This window comes from Elephantulus edwardii, unplaced genomic scaffold (genome assembly GCF_000299155.1).
Source record: "Elephantulus edwardii isolate Elephantulus edwardi_28Jun2011 unplaced genomic scaffold, EleEdw1.0 scaffold00086, whole genome shotgun sequence".
NCBI classification, from domain to species: domain Eukaryota; kingdom Metazoa; phylum Chordata; class Mammalia; order Macroscelidea; family Macroscelididae; genus Elephantulus; species Elephantulus edwardii.
The window spans coordinates 1,318,546-1,339,544 of record NW_006399836.1 but is presented as its reverse complement, the minus strand read 5'-3'; the positions used below and the strand labels follow the sequence as shown (position 1 = coordinate 1,339,544).

General features: G+C 51.1%; 1 protein-coding gene across 2 annotated transcripts in view; it reads right to left on the bottom strand.

The window, feature by feature from the left end:
- The window catches only part of ARFGAP3 (ADP-ribosylation factor GTPase activating protein 3), a 67,693-nt gene extending 47,578 nt beyond the window's left edge, over positions 1-20,115 (bottom strand). For both annotated transcript variants that reach the window (XM_006890053.1, XM_006890054.1), the window contains exons 1-3: positions 20,047-20,115; positions 9,041-9,159; positions 1,515-1,587 (exon numbers count right to left, since the gene is read on the bottom strand). In XM_006890053.1, coding sequence (XP_006890115.1) covers positions 1,515-1,587; positions 9,041-9,159; positions 20,047-20,115 — 261 coding nt within the window. The remainder of the gene's footprint in view (positions 1-1,514; positions 1,588-9,040; positions 9,160-20,046) is intronic.
- Positions 20,116-20,999: the final 884 nt, after the last annotated feature.

Here is a 20,999-nt window from a genome sequence, read left to right as displayed (position 1 = left end):
GAGAGCTCTGTGAGGTCCACCTGAAAGCCTCACTATGTGTCCACCTGAAGGATGAAAGCAGTGCTGCCCAGGGATTAAATGTTAAAGTTAATAGATGTTAGCTTTAAAACTTTAATTTGAAATGTATACATCTGAATGTTACGTGGCACAGTGGAGGGGTTTCCATTTCTTCATCTACGCCATTTGAAGGTTTGAAGTGGGTGTGAGTTCTCTGGAAGGTTTGCTAGCTTTGCAAGGCTGTGAATCTAGTGTTTGAAGAGTCTGAGAAAATTATGTATATTTAATTTGTTTTTGTATATTTAATTTATAAATGAACTTTAAAATGTTTAAAGACTCTTAATGAGGTATGCAAATGGGACAAAGAAAATCTGGTCTTTTGAAATTTATAAATTAACTGAACTTTCAAAAACTTAATTTTAATACAGAAATCATTCATTTAAATTCACTTACAGGATATGTATATGCTAGTTTTTAACATATTTGAACAGGTTTTAATTTGCAGGTTTAATCAATTAAATATTTATTCAAATATAAGCAACTACAAGTATTCCATTCTGAGTACAAAAACTTAAAGAATTTAAAAAGTGTACTGTCAACATTTAGGGAGCTCCAATGGCCTCGTGGCAAGAAGCTGTGCTGCAATCTCAAAGGCATGTGGTTCAAATCCCAACAACTGCTCCATGGAAGAAGGATAGGTAATCTGCTCCTGTGCGATTAACTGGCTCTGAAAACTGGCCAAGGTTCTGCTAAGATTAGTGCCTTTGAGTCATAGACAACTCATAGTGACCCTACGAACAAAAGACCTGGACGCTTGTATAACATTGATCATTTCTCCAGGTTCACAGAGTTTCCGGAGGCAAGCTATCTCAGAAGTGGATGCCACTCCTGCTTCCAAGCTTGTTTTGGCTAATTAAGCTTGTTTTAATCCACCATATACTGTCCGCCATGGGTGACCATTATCGCATTTGACACATCAGTGTCACAGTGTTTAGCATCACAGCCACCACGAGTTACCTCTGTCCAGCAATGGACAGACCAGTGTACACAACAACAGAACTGTTACCATTTACAGTCTCGGAAACCCAGTGGAGGATCACCATGTGACACTCAACCCGTGGCCCCCCCATACAGTGAGCTGCTGTTTTGTTATAAAAAGAAGTGTCCGCTTCCTCCACACCCTCATGTTGTTTCACTTCTTCAGAGCACTTATCACCACCTGATCTTTTTCTGTTCCTTTCTGAGTTTCTGCCTTTAAGAGAGGGCTGTGTCTGGCACTATAAGCCCAGCACCTAGCCCAGAGCTTTGTGTTTACCAGACAGTTGAATAAACAGTCCAAAGTCTTCACTGCATTTAGGGGTGGGGGATGGGGCGGGGGGGGGCGTCACACCTACTTTGGAAGATTCTTGGGCTAAAACGGTTCACATTTCCACAAACCAATGTGCAAGCAGGAACCCACTATCAGGTAGCCAGGTGGCCTCTCCACACCAGAAAGAGGGGGACGGTGATGAACTTACCGCGCTGGCATTGCCCCCGACTTGCATGCATCGCAGCTGGAACCAAGACCAGTTAGAGTCCAACTCTGTCGACCTAAATAGAAAGAATGTTCTTAAATGTTAACGCAGGATCCCCCAGACTCAAACCCCCAACTGTGGAAAGCAGCATTGCCTAGATCCTCAGGTTCCTAGAGAATTTGACATTTGTGCTTCCAGAGGACTGAGACCCCACAGGGGATGAGAGCTGGGCAAGCAGGGCCTGGCTCCCCGACCCCCAGCCCCGTCTTCCTGAGGGGTGACCCCTGGAAAGCCCTGAGGTCTGATCTTGGATGACCACAGTGAGCCAGGCCAGAGGCGTTCTGCTCTTTCAGGGCAGTGACCCAGAGCCGACGGGAGATACTGGAATGACTGTCCACACTTGGCCTCCCCCTTATTGGTCAAAAGTCAAAGTCACTGCTGTCAAATCGGAACCAACTCATAGGTGACACTCCAGGGGCATTCTGGAGACTGTAAATCGCACGGGAAGAAAGTGCCCATCCTTCTCCCAAGAAGCAGATGGGAAGTGTCTCTACTCAACTCAGATGTAGGCCTGGGCCGGCTCCCCCCCCCACTCGTCTGTCCACTTTAACCACGGACAGAGCCTGCAGAATGCCGATATTCTTATCAAGAGGTGGGTGGAATCGAACCAACACTTCACTGACAAGGAGGGGAGAACACTCTGGGTGTAAAAACCTTGGTGCACCGGGCTGCAAACTCAAAGTGGGTGGTTTGAAACTCACCAGCTGCTCCCAGGCGAGCAGTGTGACAATCTGTTGTCATGACAATTTACAGCCTCAGGGACCCGAGGGGCCCCTCCCACCCTGTCCCACAAGTGTGTGTCCTCCTGCCCCGCACCCATTGCTCCCTGCTCAGCTCCAAGCTGAGAGGAAGCCAGAGGCAGGTGTGGGTGGTCACCAGAGAGCCCTGTTAACGGGGACAGGGCGACACCTTTTACGTCTAGCACATGAACAGGAACAGAACGCAGGCTTGCTTGCTACTCAGCAGCGCCTTGTCCCAGACCAGGTTCAGGATGTAAACCATTTAGGACGTGCCCCTGCCCAGAACCTGCACAAATAGCCAACACAGGCAGGAAAAGTGCCCTGGAGCCAGGGACACTGCCCCGAGGGGGCCTCTCTGCCCACGCGGTCTATGACCACGTGCTCTGTGTGCCCACCCACACATGCTGTGACCACTGCCCCAAGAGGACCACCCATCCAAGTGCTCTGTGACCGTGGCCTGAGGGGGCCCCAAAGGCTCTGTGACCACCGGCCTGAGAGGCCCACATGCTCTGTGGCCACTGCCCATGGCCAGCAGTGTTAGAGAGGCTGGTGACGCAGCCAGCAAGCTTACAGCCAGTGCAGCAGTCCCTCAACGCCTGCAGGGGAGGTGGCTGGTTCCAGAACACCCCGACCCCAAGTGGGAGGATGGCAGGCCCTTAGCCTCTGCGTGTGGTCTGTTCACATGCTCCCGCGTGCACCCAGGCCTCTCTAAATGACCCAATACAACACCTAGGGGACATGAAGAACACTTCACACTTCCCCTTGGTATCTGATAAATTACTCTGGCCATGTAACTGCCTTCTGCCCCCCAAATACTTCCGAGGATATGAATCTCAGGTGTGGAGCCCACGGACACAGAAGTCCGACTGGTAACACTAATATCCACTTCACAGTGATGTATAAACGTCAAAATAAAAAGCACGCTTCATAAAAACAGGCTTCTCCAAAACAAAACACAACCACAAAACCTTTAGAATATCTGGTTATTGATCAAAACGACGAAGCTATCCTTCATTCCTTGTTCTGTGCTTTTGACTGTAACTCCTGGCGGCCACAGAAACAATGGCTCTGACCCCTGCCCGGTCCTGAGCCAACCTCACTGCCTCGGACACACGTGACCCCACCACCACAGTCACTGTGTCGGTCCATGTCAGCCAGGGTCTTCCTCTCCTGCACTGACCCTCCGCCCTTCCAAGCACGATGTTCTTCTCCAAGGAATGGTCCCTCCTGACAACAGAACCAAAGTACGTGAGACAGAGCACTACACACCGTGCTGCACTGCCATTACCTCGTCTGCACCCCCCACTAGTGCAGGGCCAGCGACAAGGGAGGGCCCAGTTCTTCTCGTAAGTGCACAGGACCTGGCAACTAACAGAAGCTCAAACAGCGGCATGCAACCAAGACCGCCAGCATTTAGACTTGCTGGTCTTCAGTGAGCTCTGGCAGCCTGGTGATAAGGAGCTGTGCTGCCAACCTGAAGGTTCACAGTTCAAATCCACCAGCTGCTCCGCAGGAGAAAGGTGAATCGTCTCCTCCCATGATATTTACCGCCTCTGAAAACCCGACGGAGGATCAGCTATCAATCAGTTCCGATCTGATGACATAAAAGCACTACAATCCTCTTTAAAGAAGCAGCAGCTCCTTTCTACGAAGATGGCGCCGAAAGCGAAGAAGGAAGCCCCTGCCCCTCCCAAAACTGAAGCCAAAGCAAAGGCATTGAAGGCCAAGAAGGCGTCCTGAAGGGCGTCCACAGCCAAAAGAAAAAAAAGAAAAAGAAGAGCCGCACGTCACCCACGTCCCGGCGGCCTAAGACGCTGAGACTCCGACGGCAGCCCAAATACCCCCGGAAGAGCGCTCCCAGGAGAAACAAGCTTGACCACTATGCCATCATCAAATTTCCCCTGACCACTGAGTCAGCTATGAAGAAGATAGAAGATAACAACACACTTGTGTTCATTGTGGATGTCAAGGCCAACAAGCACCAAATTAAACAAGCTGTAAAGAAGCTCTATGACACTGATGTGGCTAAGGTCAACACTTTGATTAGGCCTGATGGAGAGAAGAAGGCCTATGTTCGACTTGCTCCTGATTATGATGCTTTGGATGTTGCCAACACAATTGGGATCATCTAAACTGAGTCCAGCAGGCTAATTCTAAATGTAATAAATTTTTCTCACCAAAAAAAAAAAGAAGCAGCAGCTCAGTGCTCGGCTGATGGAAAGGGCAGTGAGCCACACCCGGCAGCCGACCTGGAATATGGAGAAGCCTCCCCCTCCACAGGGATTTCCCCCGACACCCTAGGGCGGTCCAGCTCTGTCCTGGGGGGTTAGGATGGCGCGATGGCCTAGGCTGGCCAGCTACTGGTGTCTCTTCATTTACTTTTAAAATCTGCCACACAACTCTTGGGATTGTTGTTGTTGCTGCTGTTAAGTGCCGTGGAGTCACAGGCAACTCATAGCGACCCTATGAACAAAAGACCTGGACATTTGCATAACTTTCATCCTTTCTCCAGGTTCATAGAGTTCCTGGAGCCAAGATATTACGGAAGTGGATGCCACTCCTTCTTCCAAACTTGTTTTAATCAGGGAGCTCCACCGAACGCTGTCCACCATAGGTAACCATATCGCCTTTGACACATCAGTGTTACAGAGTTCAGCTTCACAGCGACCATGAGTTAGTACTGTATAGCAAGTGGATGGGATTAAGCAATCTTTAAAAAAGAAAAAATTATAAAAAATTATAATCAACCCAAACATTTTTCTCTACAAAAGTGAGACTTCCTTGGTGGTAAAAAGCTGCACTGCAATCCCAGAGGTGTGTAGTTCGAATCCACCAGATGCTCTGCTGGAGAAAGAGGGACAATCTCCTCCTGTACCAAATCCAATTTGACGGTACACACACACACACACACACACACACACACAAATATAATAAAATAAAATTTTTAAAAAAATAACAAAAAACTAACTTCCTTTGGAGGTGGGCTGGCAGGCACGCACTGCATCGCGGTGCTGGAATGTCAAAACCACGGCTCTGTGGATGCTACACTCTGAAGAACCTCGCATGCACGCAACCTTCCTTTAACCAGCGCCCAGCTTTCCAAGCGGATGGAGAGCCCCAGACTCCTGCAGAGCTTTGCCGCCCCATCTCCAGCACTTCATAGTCTGTCTTATTTATCCACAGACTTAATCCTGTGCTGACCCAGCCCAGGCAGGCGAGCGCAGAGGCTAGAACCCATCCACCTTTAAGAAGCTCAGGAAATACTTAACGGTGGACTTGAGAAGAAAACAGTGCCAGAGGCAGAGGAAACCATGGAAATGGACACCATGGAGGGAGGGCAGGCATTTGAGAGGGGTTGGCAGGGATCGGGGGGGGGGGGACAGCCCCCCAGCCCACACCCTCTCTGGCAGCCAGCTCAGGAAGCACCCACCACTTCCCACCACTCCTGACTCGCCGCCTTCTATCAGCTTGTCAAATCCAGTGTTCACACATTCTCTTCCTTTGCAAAATGATCAACCTGAAGTTCTACGTAAAAAAATGAAACCCCCTAAGCCTCCATTTAAACGAGAATATTATTCATGCCAAGCTATTGACAATGTTTATGCCTGGAACACAGGTCTGCATGTGTGTGAGCACAAGCTGTTCTCCCATGCGGACTCTCCATCTTTCCACGTATGATTTTCCAAGGACTGGTCCCTCCTAGCTATATGCCCAAAGCATGTGAGATAGAGCTTCAGAATTCTTGCCTCCAAGGAACAACCTGGTTTCACCCTCTCCAGGAGAGACCTGTTTGTTCTCTTGGCAGTCCATGGTATGTTCAATACTCTTCTCCAACACCACAGCTCCAAGGCATTGACCCTTCTTCTATCATCCTTATTAATGACCAGCTCTCTGCTGCATAACAAGTAATTGCTAAGACCATGGCCTGGATCAGGCGCACCTTAGTCTTTAGGTTGATATTGTTTCTCTTTAGCACTCTGGAGAGGTCCTGATGCTGGATTTCCCCCATGCAATTTGTCTTTGGATTTCCTGACTGCTTGTGCCAAGAGTGTTGATTGTGAAGTCGAGCAAGCTGAAATTGTTAACAACTTAAATATCTTCTCTATCCATCATGGTGCTGCCAATTGGCACAGTGGTGAGAATCTTTGTTGGGTTTGTTTGGTTTTTGTTTTTTTTTATATTGAGCTTCAATACATATTGAAGTCTATAGTGCTTGACCTTCTGAAAAAAATGCCTCAGGTCCTCCTCAACTTCAGTAAACAAGGTTGTGTCATCTGCATAATGCAGGTTGTTAAGTCCCCCTCCAATCCTGATGCCACACTCCTCCTCATAACCCAGCGTCCTGAATGATCCAGTCAGTATACAGACTGAAATGGTATGGGGACAGGACGCAGGAAGCATCCCTAACCCACTCCCTTCCTGACTTTGAACCATGCAGAGTTTCCTTTCTCTGCTCGGATGTCTGCTTCCTGTGTGTGTGTGAGTGATTATGAGTGTGTGTACGTAAAGGTGCATGTGTGTACGTACTTAGTGTGTGTACTGAGTGTCTCTGTGTGTTCTGTGAAATGAGTGTGTGGGCACATGCATGTGTTCGGAGTACGAGGGTTAAGAGGAGGTTCTCTAAGAGGGACTTTCACTTTTTATACTTTGGGACAGCTCAGATTTCCCCCCCCCCCCCATAAGCTAGTGTTCAGATTTTTTTTAATCATTTAAATAGTTTTAATCATTTAAGAGCAATTTAAATTATTTAAATATTTTAGTATTTTTTTAAGTAATTCTTTAAAGAGCAGTTTTCCAACAACAAGAAAATATCTCAAAAAAACAAAGCCCCAAGCCCTCAGCTGGCCCTGGCCCTGACTTTCTCTTTGTCCAAACCCTAGACTGCATACCTTAGGCCTCCCTGATTTTTAAGACAGTTTCTGAATAATGTATAAGCACTATGATTCAGACACCTATTTTTATCCAACTTTTAAAAAGCCTGTGATTAAATATGAAACAGCAGCGCACAGGCCCTCATGTCCAGCCTCGGCAGCCTCTCAGCCAGTCTCACCTCAGCTGGGGGACATGAAACCACCTCAACTGGCCATGGGCTCTAGTGACCAAGAAAGGGGGCCGGACAGGAATGAGAGGGGCTGGGCAGAGAGGCAGAGAGAAGGCATACAGTGAGGGGATGGAGAAAGAGAACCAGGGCGGAGTCTGTCTCCCAGCGCTCTGGGCAGGGCAGTTACCTAGAGCGATGGGTAACGATGGATCCTGGGGGGAAACACATTAAAAATAAACTCGCGAGGTGCACAGTTCAAATCCACCAGATGCTCTGCTGGAGAAGGAGGAACAATCTCCTCTTCCTGTACCAGTCAGATCTGATTTGACGGTACACACCAAAAATAATGAAATAAAAAACAAAAACAACAACAACAACAAAAATAAACTCGCTGAGACTATGAAATCCCTCAACAGTCAGGTCTGGACAGAGCATCCAGAAAATTCTGGGGCTAGAGCCTAAGAGAAAATGAGCTGACTGATTCTCCAAAAGCAGGAGTGACAGAAACCAACCCCCTTTCCTACACCAGCAGCCATGGAGTTTGTGACCACAGACACTGAGCAGAACATGCTTTTCAGACCCAAAAAAACTCTACGCATCAGCAGAGTGGTTTTGATATACTAATCTATTTTTAAAGTATGTTGCTTTCACTATGCATTTGTGCTAATATACAAAACACTATTTTAGAGAGTACAATAGATTTTATCCTATAGAAGCAAATGCTTTCTTAGGGCAAGTACACTCTATCAATAATCTTTACAACAAAATACGGCTCATCACAATTCCTAAGAGCCTGCTTAGCGGGTCCCTTCCCTGGACGCAGGTGGCAGGGACACATGGTGGTGGCTGGCCGGACTGGAGACCAGGACAGTGACATCATCAAGCTCCCAATCCTGAGGCTGGCAGTGGCTCTTGGGTTATTTCTCCTACTAGTTTACTTTCTCTGACTCCCCACAAAAGCACTGCCCACCTCCCACTGGCCTGGGTGGTGTGTCTGTCCTGGACGGCCTGAGGTGGGCACCTTTCTCTGAGGGACACGCCGCACCAAGCAGACCACAGCCCTGTGTCCGATGGGCACCCTTCTCTGATAGATGCACCACACTAAGCAGATTGCTGCCCTGTGTTCTGTCCGAGGTAGAGAACAAAGTGCCTGCAGCCAAACGTTAAGACAGATGAGAAGAAGGACCTTCACCTTATAAACCTCTGATACGGCCACTAAAACTCCCCCAAACCATGGTGACCGCAGCGTCCACGGAAGCCAAGGTGGTAGGATGAAGCTCGGAGTGAACCCCTGGCCGGCAACAGCTGCCCACCATTAACACACACACCCCAGGTGGACAGGGACAGGAAGGCCCCCCAAGGCCCTTTTATCACGACTGTGTCCAGCAGATGCCCAGTGCGTCTAAAACTATGAGATGACAGCAGAGGAAGGAACTATTACCCCAGAACACTTCACCCTGGTTCCCCAAAGATTCCCCACATCACCGCTTCCCCACTGGTGGACACAGATCTCCACAGAGGGGCGCGGAATAGAAAGTCACTCTTCCCAGCTTTCTTACTCTTGTCAAGTCTCGGCTTTCTGTGGCTCAAGATCAGCCTCGTCTTACCTGATGCCGAAGCAAACATGCAGGAAAAGGGGGGGGGGGCAGCTGCTCCCCGCCCCCCACATCGAGGAAAACCACACTTACCGGATAAAGCTCAGGTGAACCCCGAGGGACCGGTGGACCCCCGAGCAGTCGATGCACAGAAAGACCCCGTAGGTTATGCTTGCCCAGCTGGGATTTTTCGCCCCACAATCAAAACAGACCTGAAAGAGAAATCAGTTCCATTAGGAACTACGGGCACCCCCCGACCTACAACAGGCTGGGGCCCAGGGCCTCTCCTGTGAGTTCGCCTGCACCTGAGCTGAGCCTCTCTCCCCTTTTTTATTAGTATTGCCTTTATTATCAGTCTCTTTATAAATCTGATCTTTATTCGCGTTTAAGGTGTGAAAACATTACATATCATCTCAAGAGAGCGCTGGTGGCCTAAACATGTATTTCAGTACATGTTGTTGTTGTTGTTATGTGCCATCGAGTCGTTTGCGACTCATAGCGACCCTATGCACAACAGCCCTAAACCCTGCTCTATCCTGCGCCAACCACACTGCCTCTGACACACCCATCCCGATTACCCCAGTCACCGAATCAATCCATCTCATAGAGGGTCTTCCCCTCCTGAGCCGTCCCTCCACCCTCCCAAGCATGATGTCCCTCTCCAACGATCCATCCCTCCTGGCAACATGTCCAAAGTATGTCAGACGAAGCCCCAGAATCCTTGCCTCCAAGGAGTAGCTTGCTTTAATCCTCTCCAAGATGAATCTGTTTGTTTTCCTGGCAGTCCATGGTACATTCAGTACCCTTCTCCAGCACCACAGCTCAAAAGCATCCACTCTCCTTCTGTCCTCCCTAGTCATTGTCCAGCTCTCTGATGCATAACAAGCGATTGCAAATACCATGGCCTGTATCAGGCGCACCTTAGTCTCCAGAGAGACACTGTTGCTCCTGAGTACTTTAGAGAGGTCCCTAACAGCAGACTTCCCCATCGCGATACGCTTTTTGAATTCCTGACTGCTGGTGCCAAGAGTGTTGACTGTGGAGCCGAGCAAACTGAAGCTGTGAACAATTTCAATCTCTTGGTCATCCATCCTGACGCTGCCAATTGGTCCAGTGGTGAGAATCTTTGACTTGTTAAAAATATACAAATGTTTCTAAACTCCAGAAACCTGAAGACTGCTAGTTTAGGACCGTCTGTGATTTATATTGGGCAAATGAGTCCCCTTGGAGGTGACAATACAGTAGCTGACTTGAAAAAAAAAATCCTCAAATGTCCCTTTCTGTTACTGTAACATGACATGCAGTGAAAGAAGCTTAGATTTCTGTGTATCTTTTAAATGTTACTGATTCTCTCTCATCGGGAAGGAAGGATCCTTCTAGTCAGGAGAATGAGCCAGTGAAGGACCCCTCAGATCCCCCCCAGTTCACGGCTCACAGCCTACCATTCACCCCACAAGCTCTATAGCAATGGGAGGCGCTCCTGCCACAGGAGAAGGGAGGCGGGGTGTCAGCCTCGCCCCACTGGCCCCAGCCTCGTGGCACTCACAGCCTGCATGGCCCAGGAAGGCCTTCCCCGGCCCAGGTGGCCTCTGGGATCAATGGACAGTGGCAGAAGCACCGGGATCTCACTTCTGCGATTAGACTGCAGGATGCTGTGAGGTCTGCTCTCTCTCCCCAGCTCACAGCTCTCGGCCAAGCCAGCTGCCACGTCTTGAGGACACTCGACTGGTCCCAGTGAAGAGGCTCGGGTGGCCAACAATTGAGCTCCTCCGTCCAAAAGCCAGCAAGAAACCGAGACACATAAGCCAGCAAGTAAGTGGGTGAGCGTGGGAGGAGGCGGGCCAGCTCACAGATTAACTGCAGCCCTGCTCCACTGTGAAACCACAGGTGGACAGACCCTGGGTCAGAGCTTCCAGCTGAGCACCCTGGATTCCCACCTCTCAGAAGCTGGCTGAGACAATAAATGTGCATGCGTGCGTCTGTACCGTTCAGAGATGCTGTCCTGGGGTGATGTGGGTCACACCAGGCGAGAACTAACCACAGAGACACTCCTCTATCTACACTGTGTCCTGCTCTGCCCTGCACTTGGCCTCTCAGACACACAGCCCCCATCCCACACACACCCTCCTCCACCGGGGGCACGGAGAGCCCTCCAAGGTGGGCAGCGTCCCCACTCCCCTTGCCTTCTATCAGCACAGAGCCCATGTGTGGTGGTCAATACTCAGGAAGTGATTGTGAAATGGACTCTCTCCCCCCCAGAGCCTGAAGGGTAATCCCTGAGTCCTTATCGTAGGTACTCAGGAAGTACTTGTTCAGCAACAAACAGCTTCCAGAACACAAGGCCAGGTCAAAAGTCATCGTTGGCCTCTTCAGTACGGACTGATGGCAGACAGGAGGACTGAAGCGCTTTCAAATACACAGGCTTCCTACGGAAATTGATATTTAACATTAACTACAGAATAGCAAAAATTCTGCCAACTGGAAGATTGTTTTTAATTCTTTCCATTAAAAAAATACTTTGGATACACTTTATAGGCAAAGTCATCTATATGTTGTTGTTGTTGTTGTTGTTGTTAAGTGTCATTGAGTCAAGGATAATTTATTAACCATCCTATGAACAAAAGATCTGAAACCAGTCCTTTCCTGTGCCATCCTCACACTTCCTGACACACAGAGCCCATTGCAGCAGTCACTGTGTCAGTCCACCTGGTTGAGGGTCTTCCTCTCCTTCGCTGACCCTCAACCCTTCCCAACATCATGTCACTCTCCAAGGAACAGCACCTCCTAGCAATTTGTCCCAGGTATGTGAGGTGAAGCCTCATCATTCCTGCCTCCAAAGAGCACTCTGGCTGCACCCTCTCCAAGACATACCTATTTGCTTTTTAGCTTGCCTCCAGAAAGCCTATGAACTTGGAGAGAGGATGAGAGACACACAAATGTTGAGGACTCTCCTTCATAGGGTCGCTATGAGTCGCCTGAGACTCGACGGCACTTAACAACAACAACATGGGATGTTCAGTGCTCTTCTCCAATACCACACAGCTCAAAGGCATCAATTATTCTTCTGTCATCCTTATTCATCGTCCAGGTCTCAGATGCATAGCTAGTAATCGGAAAGACCATGGCCTGAATCCGATGCACCTTAGTCCTCAAACTGGCATCACTACACCTCAATAATTTGCAATGTAGGGGAGCTCTGGTGGCCTAGTGGCAAGGAGCTGCAATTACAATCCCAGAGGCGCACGGTTCGAATCCACCAGATGCTCTGCCGGGGAAGGAGGGACAATCTCCTCCTGTACCAGTCAGATCTGATTTGACGGTACACTCACACAAAAATAATAAAATAATAATTTAAAAAAATTAAAAAAAAATAATAATTTGCAATGCATCTCCTGACTTCCTGACTGCTGGTACCAACTGTGTTAATTGCGGATCCAAGCAAGACGAAGCTGCTGACAGTTTCAATCTCCTCTCCATCCATCATGACACAGCCTACTGGTCCACTGGTAAAAATCTTTGTTTTCTTGATATTGAGACACAATCCCTACTGAAGGCTGCATTCCTTGAGCTATATGAAGTTGCCCAAAATATAATCAAGAAAGATCTGGATCCGAGCCTTCTGAGGGCAACATGAGAGAACACACAAGTGGATTTCCCAAAGCCCCCCACTGCGACATACAAGTGAGATGTGGAGGTGACGGACGTGAACCCCAAACTCCCTGCTAGCAAGTCGATTCTGGCTCATGGTGACCCCGTGCACAGCTCAACCTGCCTCCACAACACTAAATGCTCAAGTTAAGCTACACTAACGTTTGGTTTTACAACATTCATATTATCTCAGGACACTAATTTTGAGGGTTAATCCCTTGTCCATGGCTCCATAAAGTCTGGCTTCCAGGAATATTTTAAATGCTGCTCTGGCGTTCCTCTCTTGATCAGGATTCCTCTACAGAATCTCTCACCACTATACTCAGTAAAGAGAGGCGGGCACCATCCAGTTCTTCTGGTTTTATGGCACAGAAGGCAGTTGTCTGTGGAGGCAATAATCTGTGTATTTCCTCCTTCCATTCCTGATCTCCTTCCTTCTTCCACTTGCTGTGTCTTGGATCATTTGTACTTCTCGCCTGCCTGCTGTCTGCCAGGCGCTGTAACAGGTGCAGTGGTCCAGGAAGCGTGAGGGGCTGTTTGCATCCCCTCACTAATTCCCTGCTAGCTCCTGTGTGTGAGGGATGCATCTGGCACTGCGGCAGGTGGTGGGCACGTGAAGATGAGCCAGTGGCCGAGTGCACAATTAGATGGGACGGTAGCAAGCAAGGGCTGACTAAAAGATTTCTACATGGGGTCCAGGGGCATCGAGCCCTCAAGAACAGGGCTGAAAAAGGCAGGAAGTGCTAAAGAGCTTGAGTGGCCAACGGCACTGTGGACAGAGGTGACCACAAGCGAAGATGAGGAGCGTAGTGCCACGTCAGCAAGGCTCAGTCTTGGTCACCACTTGTCCCCTGAGCAGTGCACCGAGCCCAGCACAGAGTGGAAACTCACCAAGGCAAGTGCAAAGTGGAGGACAGGCTGGATGCAGCACAAGAGGCATCCAGGCTGGGCTGTGAGGGACGTGGGTGGGCAGCTGACGGAGACCTAGGTCCAGCTGGGCTGTGTGGGACATGGGTGGTCAGCTGGGGAAGACTCAAGTGTGGCTGGGCTGCGTGGGACGTGGGTGGTCAGCTGGGGAAGACCCAGGTCTGGCTGGGCTGTGAAGGACATGGGTGGTCAGCTGGGGAGACCCAGGTGAGGCTGGGCTGTGTGGGATGTGGGTGGGCAGCTGGGGAGACCCAGGTGTGTCTGGGCTGTGAGGGACATGAGTGGGCAGCTAGGGAGACCCGGGTGTGTCTGGGCTGCGAGGGACATGAGGGGGCAGCTGGAGAGACTGTCTCCCACATCAGGACGCCTCACCTCGTGGTGCTTCCTGCGGACTGTGTGTGTTGTTGCTGTTGTTTAATAAACTGAAGGTTTCTGGTAACCCTGCCCCGAGCAGGTCTGCTGGCTCCCTTCCCCAGCGCACGTGCTTCCTCACACCCCTGTGCCACATCTGGGTGATTCTCACAATATTTCAGACTGTTACACACTCAAGACACTGCCACATAGTGTAAACGCTGCTTCCCAGGCAGTATGAACTAGGAGACATTCTCACTGGCATTACTGCGATGTGGCTTTACTTCGGTGGCCGGGAACTGAACCTGCAGCCTCCCCATGGCCGCCCTGAGGAAGCTGGGGACCGTGCTGGGGGAACAGAGGCTGGGCTTCGGTTGGATGTGCAACCCCAAACCAAAGCCCAGCTCTGCTTGTCTGGAAATGACGCAGAGTGTCAGCTCTCACGGTGCAGAAAAAGCAATCGCTCTTGACGGACAAGGACTCCTGCCCACTAATGAGAGTTACAATCATCGCAGAACATGGGCTCAGGTGTGTCAGAGATGCTGCGGACGGGACGTGATAGGACAGGCTTCAGTTGCTGTCCGCAGGGTGGCTATGCACCGCCCTCGACTCAGCTACACCTAATAACAACAATAAGGTGCCAGAGCGGTGCAGTGCAGAAGGCTGGCAGTTCAAATCCAGACGCTGCTCTGTAGGAGACCTTTACTGTCTCGGAAACCCAACTGGGAGTCCCTATGAGTCAGGACTGGATTAACTCTTAATGAGAGTAAGGAGTCCTGGTGGCACAACAGTTTAGTTCTGGGCGGCTAACTGAAAGGTTAGTGGTTCGAGCCCAACAGGAGCTCCCAAGGAGAACGATGTGCTGATCTCCCACTGAGATTGCAGTGAGCAGACCCTCAGGAGGAGGCCCACCCTGTCAGGTGGGGCAGCCTGGACAGGACACTGACTCGTGGCAGACAATGCTGAGAGCTCGCCCTGAGCTGGACGGTGTGACCAGCTGAGGCCTTGCTAGACCCTGCAGGAGGTGTGGAGGGGCGTCCCACCAGGACCCAATACTCAGAAGTCTTAGCAGTTTGTTAAAGGGGCCTGCATTTTCATTTTGCACTGTGGCGGCGGTGGTGGTGGTGGTGTTATGTGCCGTTGGGTCAGAACCGACCCATAGCTGACCCTCCAGCGGGTTCTCAGAGGCGGTGAGTTGCACAAGCAGAGAAAGACCATCTTTCCCCCACAGAGCAGCTCGTGGATTCGAACAGCATGCCTTTCCGTCGACAGTGCAACTCTTTACCCACAAGGCCACCAGAGACCCATTTTGTACTGAGTCTCACAGATTACGTAACCAGTGTAGGCCTCATTTCAGAGAAATTCTCATTTTAAAAAATTACAAAGTCATGTTCCACAGCTAACAAACAGGCAGAGGCGCCCTTCACCTCCACCACCTGCCTCTCACAGCCTGTGTCTGTCAGTCTGTCCTTCACTCTCACACCCAGGGCTCTCCGAGGGCCGGGGCCGGGCTTCTCCCCCATCCGTGCATCCTTGATGCCCAGCCCCCTCCACGCTCCGTGAGTCCTTCTCAGGTGAATAATTTCACAATCCACAAAGGAAGAAAGGCCTGGTGATTGCTTGTCAGAAATGAACCAGTGAAACCTTACGTCCCTAGATGCACACATTCACACACAACTTTTCCATAGCAAAGGAAGGTGTAGTTTTAAGAAGACAACCCTTAGCAAAGTGCCTGAAGCAACAGGTTCAAGCGTGCCCAAGATTATGAGCGTGACTCAGGACAGGACCCACTTCGGAGCGCTGAGAAGTTCACCGGGTCACTCTAAGTCCACTTGACTCCACAGCACCTAACAACCACAAAAGGAAGGTGCATCTCCCAATTTTCAAATACTAAAATACACTATATGCTTTATTTTAATTTTAAAAACCAAAAAACTCACAGTCTAGGAAAAACTAAGGGACAGTGAAAGGACACAAGATAATTTCACAAATGACAAACCTGACACTGAGGAGTTATGTCTCACACACCAGAGGAAGACACTGAGACCACATTGCAGACGTGGCCTAGGCCGTCCTCCTCCGTCTGCCTCGTGCAGACCCGAGAGCTCTCTGACCCGATAACAAAACTGTGCGCTGATGGCAGCCACTTCACACCCAAAATGGACTTTCACCTTTGTCTGGCTTTCTACCAGCCTCCAAATAGAACATTTTTATAAAGAAATATAGTCATTTACCAGAGACCATTACCAGGAAATGTTTCTGCTCAATGCTTTCATTAATTCTATGACAAAAACGGGAAGGGAATGCTGGTAGCCTACTGGTAAGAAACTGTGCTGCAATCTCAAAGACACTCAGTTCAAATCCACCAAGTGCCCCACAGGAGAAGGATGAGCAATCTCCCCTCTTATGATTTACTGCCTCTGAAAACCTAACAGAGGGTCAGGGTCAGCTACGGGTCAGATCTGCCCGGATGGTACACAGCAGCAACACAAGGCAGGAATGCTGCTGATTATTGTTGCTATGTGCCCTTGAGTCACTTGAGACTCACAGCGACCCTAAGTACAACAGCTCTGAACCGCACCCTGTCCTGAGCCAACCCTATTGCCTCTGACACCCCATTACCCCAGTCACTGAGTCAATCCATCTCATCAAGGGTCTTCCAGTCACTAGTGTCTGCTTACAAGTGTTCCTCCTATTCTGTGTTTCCACATCTGAGGGCTCAGCCTCAGTTGCCCTATCTGCTGCTCTCAGTGTGCTCTATTGTACGTAGGCTTTTCAAAGGCCTGTTATTTTGGAAGTGGATGGTCAAGCCTTCTTCCTAGTCTGTCTCAGTTCGAATGCTCAGATTTAGAACAGTATCTGACAGAAAAGCAGAGTAAAAACAACAAAACATAGCTCATATTTATTGATGAATATCTATCGATATACGCATACACAGAAATGTGTTAATAAATATATGATATATGATCATATGTGGTAAATATGCTCTGGGGTGCACTCCATAGGGGGCTGCATTGCTAACCTAAGAACACACCTCTCTGGGGGTTTGAATCCAACAGCAGCTCCAAGGGGGAAAGATGGTTCTCTCCTTGTCAGAACAGAGCAAGGAAACACTGCATGATTCAAAATCGGGAAGGGCGTACACAGGGATGTGTCCTGTCTCCATAACTTTTCAACCTGTATGCAGAACAGATTATCTGGGAGGCTGGGTTCTATGAGGAGAAATGTGGGGTCAAGATTGGTGGAAGATCTATCAATAATCTGCGTTATGCAGATGACACAACCCTGCTTGAAACTGACGAGGACCTGAAGCTCCTGCTGCAGAGGGTCAAGGACTGCAGCCTTCAATATGGATTGAGGCTCAATATCAACAAAACAAAGATTCTCACCACTGGACCAACTGGTGGCATCAGGATGGATGGTGAAGAGATTGAGATTGTTCGCAGCTTTAATTTGCTTGGCTCCACAATCAACACTCTTGGCATCAGCAGCCAGGAAATTAAAAGACGTATTGCGATGGGAAAGTTTGTTGTTAGGGACCTCTCCAAAGTACTGAAGAAGCAATGGTGTCTCTCTGGAGACTAAGGTGTGTCTGATACAGGCCATGGTCTTTACTATCACTTGTTATGCATCAGAGAATTGGGCAATGACTAAATAGGACAGAAGGAAAATTGATGCCTTTGAGCTGTGGTGCTGGAGAAGAGTATTGAGAATACCATGGACTGCTAGGAAAACAAACAGATTCATCCTGGAAAGGGTTAAACCGGGCTGCTCCTTGGAGGAAAGGGTTCTGAGGCTCTAACATACTTTGACCATGTTGTAAGGAGGGGACCGGTCCTTGGAGAAGGACATCATGCTTGGGAGGAAGGAGGGATGGCACAAGAGGGGAAGACCCTCTATGAGGAGTATTGATTCAGTGATTGGGGTAATCGGGATGAGAGACAGTGCGATCAGCACAGGACAGAGTTTAGGGCTGTTGTACACATGAGTCACAAGCTACTCGACAGCACATAACAACAACAACATGCTATTCACGGCCCCACAAACCCACTGGGGGGTCAGCTATGATTAGGGTCTGATTGGTTCACAGGAAGGAGCCGCAGTGGGAAAGCAGGTGGGAGTCAGGGGGGGAGGCAGGCGGGAGACAGGTGGGACGGCAGGGGGGACAGCAGGTTACATCTCATCTAAATGAGAGTCATCAGTTATCAGTTAATAAAAGTCACCAGTTCCAATTCACCAGCTGCTCTGGGGCAGGGAAATGAGGTGTCTGCTGCCTGTTGAGATTCACAGTTGCAAAACCCAATGGATGGAGTGCCCCCAGGTGGTACAGATGAACCTGATTACTAACCGAAAGGGGGGCAGTTCAAATCTCGCCAACACCACCATTGGGGGGGAGGGGGAAGGAGTGGTGATCTGCTTCTGTAAAGGCTACAGCCGAGGAAACTTGACAGAACATCCCCTCTGTAACGCCTGAGCCACCAGGGCTCGAGCCTGGCTGGGCAGAAGCAAGCTGTTTTTGACAACAGGCAGAGACCGCTCCAAATGCTTCTCTTAGACCATCTCCTTTCATTTTCACAAGAACCACTGGAGTCAGGTCGAGTTCATGGATCTGAGTTCAGATCAGGAAAACACGTCATGAAGGGGGCGAGTAGCTTGCCCCCTCAGGTGACAGAGCTGGAAAGTGATAGTGTGGACAGTCCTTTACAGGTGAGCCCCTCTAAAGTGTCTCGTGGTAGAAAGACATTGACGTCAGCGTCAGAAGGGGACACACGTTGATGGAAACAGTCAAACTGAATACGCTGACCTGTGTCAGTGATAAAGACAACCCAATAACCTTCTGGTTTCCACAACGTTAAGCAGATCCTAATCTTGCAACGTTGCACAGCTGCCTCTCTCTAAAAAGGGCACAATCAAAACCTGAGCATCCCAAGAATTCAGAAGAAACGTGGCACTGGCGCTTTCTCTGGCAGACCTCACTCTCCCTGGATCACGGCTTCCTCCCTCCTCTCAGGTTGTGAAAACAGGGGTGCCTCCCCACCATCAAAGAACCCTGAGGTGAGAGAGAGTTCAATGCTTAGCCGCTAGCCAGCAGGCTGGCAGTTGGGAAGCCTCCGCATCTGGCACTCTGCTCACAGCCTGGACAACCCTCTGAGTCACTTCCCACCCCGTCACTCATCAGGTTGCTATGCGTTGGAAACCACTGGCACCCAGTATCCACCACCTCACAGACCTCCCTCCCTTTTTATTTTTATGTGATTTGTCTGGAAGTTACTACCATAAAGATTTAAACAGAGCCACCTAAACTTTGTGTTAAGCTGCCTTCTTGGGAGGCGGGAGTGGTGAGCTCCTGACAGGTCTGGTGGACACAGGGCAAGAGCAGGACACAGCCCTTTGCACTCTGACCTGTGATTCTCAGCCAGGGAGTCACATCCTCCCGTTGCGTCATCACAACACCTCCAGACGGTGGCAAAAAGTTGTCAAAGTTTATTTGAGGGGGATGGGGTGGGAAGATGAAAGAGGGAACTCTGACCGCCAGACACCCACCGCAAGCAAGAAGAGGAAAAGGGTCTGTTTCTGAGCTAAAGGGAATGAGCTGGAAGCCATGCTGGGCAGGTATGTCTGGCAGGAAGACGTGTCCAGGATGCCACCTGGAGGCCCAGGGCACCCTGGCTTCCCCAGGCACCCCTGGAACTTGAGGGGTCCCCAAGGTGGGGAGGGGAACCCCAAAGTGGGGAGGGAGACCCCAAAGCGGGGTCCAGTTCTGCCAGCTGGGGATCCCAGGTAATTCCATGTCTGCACCCCAGGTGGGTCACAGGTGTCCTGTGAGGACCCCCCAATTCTCTTTGGGGTACCCGGCCCCCACTCTCAGGAGTTCGTTCTCCCATGCCTGCCCCCAGATCGCCCACAAACTCACACGTGTCCACCCCCAGCAGCCTCCCCACGCCTCCCAGCCCGGTGACAGGAACCCACAGGTGGCCCCCCCCCAGGGCCGCCCAGGAGCCCCTGTGCCCGGCCCCCGGGGTCGGCGGCTGTGCGGCCCTCCTTCCGTCCAGCTGGCTGGCCAGGCCGCCACGGCCCCACAGTGCGACGTGTCACAGCGGGCGGCTCCTCCTCCCGCAGTGGCCGCGGTCCGCGGGGATGCCCGGCAGGCCGAGCACGCCGCCGCCCGTTACCTTGTTGGTGGGCACCGAGCGGAGCCGCTTGAAGATGGTCAGGATGTCTTGCTTGCTGGGGTCCCCCATCGTCACCAGAGAGCTGGGGTGCAACCGGCTGGAAACCCCGAACCGCCGAGGGGGAGCGGTTGCCGCCTCCCGGAGACAGACGCCGGCGAGGGGCGGGGATGCGCGTGACGACACGGCCCCGCCCCGGGATAACCACGCCCCCGGGACAGCCCCGCCCCCGGGCCGGCGCCTGAGCCAGGCGCATGCGCATTTCTCCACCCCTGCGAGCCTTCGCCGAGGGCCAATGGCCCCGCCCCCATAAGCCACACTTCCTGGAGAGCCCCGCCCCTGGGCCGGCCCCCGAACCAGGCGCGAGCGCACTTCTCCACCCCGGGAGCCTTCGCCGAGGGCCACTGGCCCCGCCCCGTGTGTCCCGCCCGCTGGAGAGACCCGCCCCGTGTGTCCCGCCCGCTGGAGAGCCCCGCCTCCTGGAGAGCCCCGCCCCCTAGCCAAGCGCACGCGCACCTCTCCACCCCTGCCAGCCTCCACCCAGCGGGCCACAGGGTGGCCGCCCACATATACCCCGCCCCCTGGATACTCGGGCGCACGCGCACCTCTCCAAGCCTGCAGGCCCTCGCCGAGCCGGCCGCTGGCCCCACCCCTGCTGGCCCCGCCCCTACTGGCCCCGCCCCCCGGTCCTCTCCGCTCGTGCATGTGTGGCTCGCACCACTTTTCGGGTTCCAGCCATCTCCTGGGATAACTGCACTCTATGTTGCGGGGGGCCCGGTGGGGTGGTCAGTCACACTGACTTTATTTCGGCGTAAGTCGCCGTTAGACTGTGCTAAGATCTCACAGCCTTCCCACCAGGACAGCAGAGCCAGAACTTCCACTGCCAAAGGGGGAAACTGATGCAGAGTCCCCCAGCCCTCGGCTGCTCCACTGAAGCTGAAAGAACCCTATTGGTG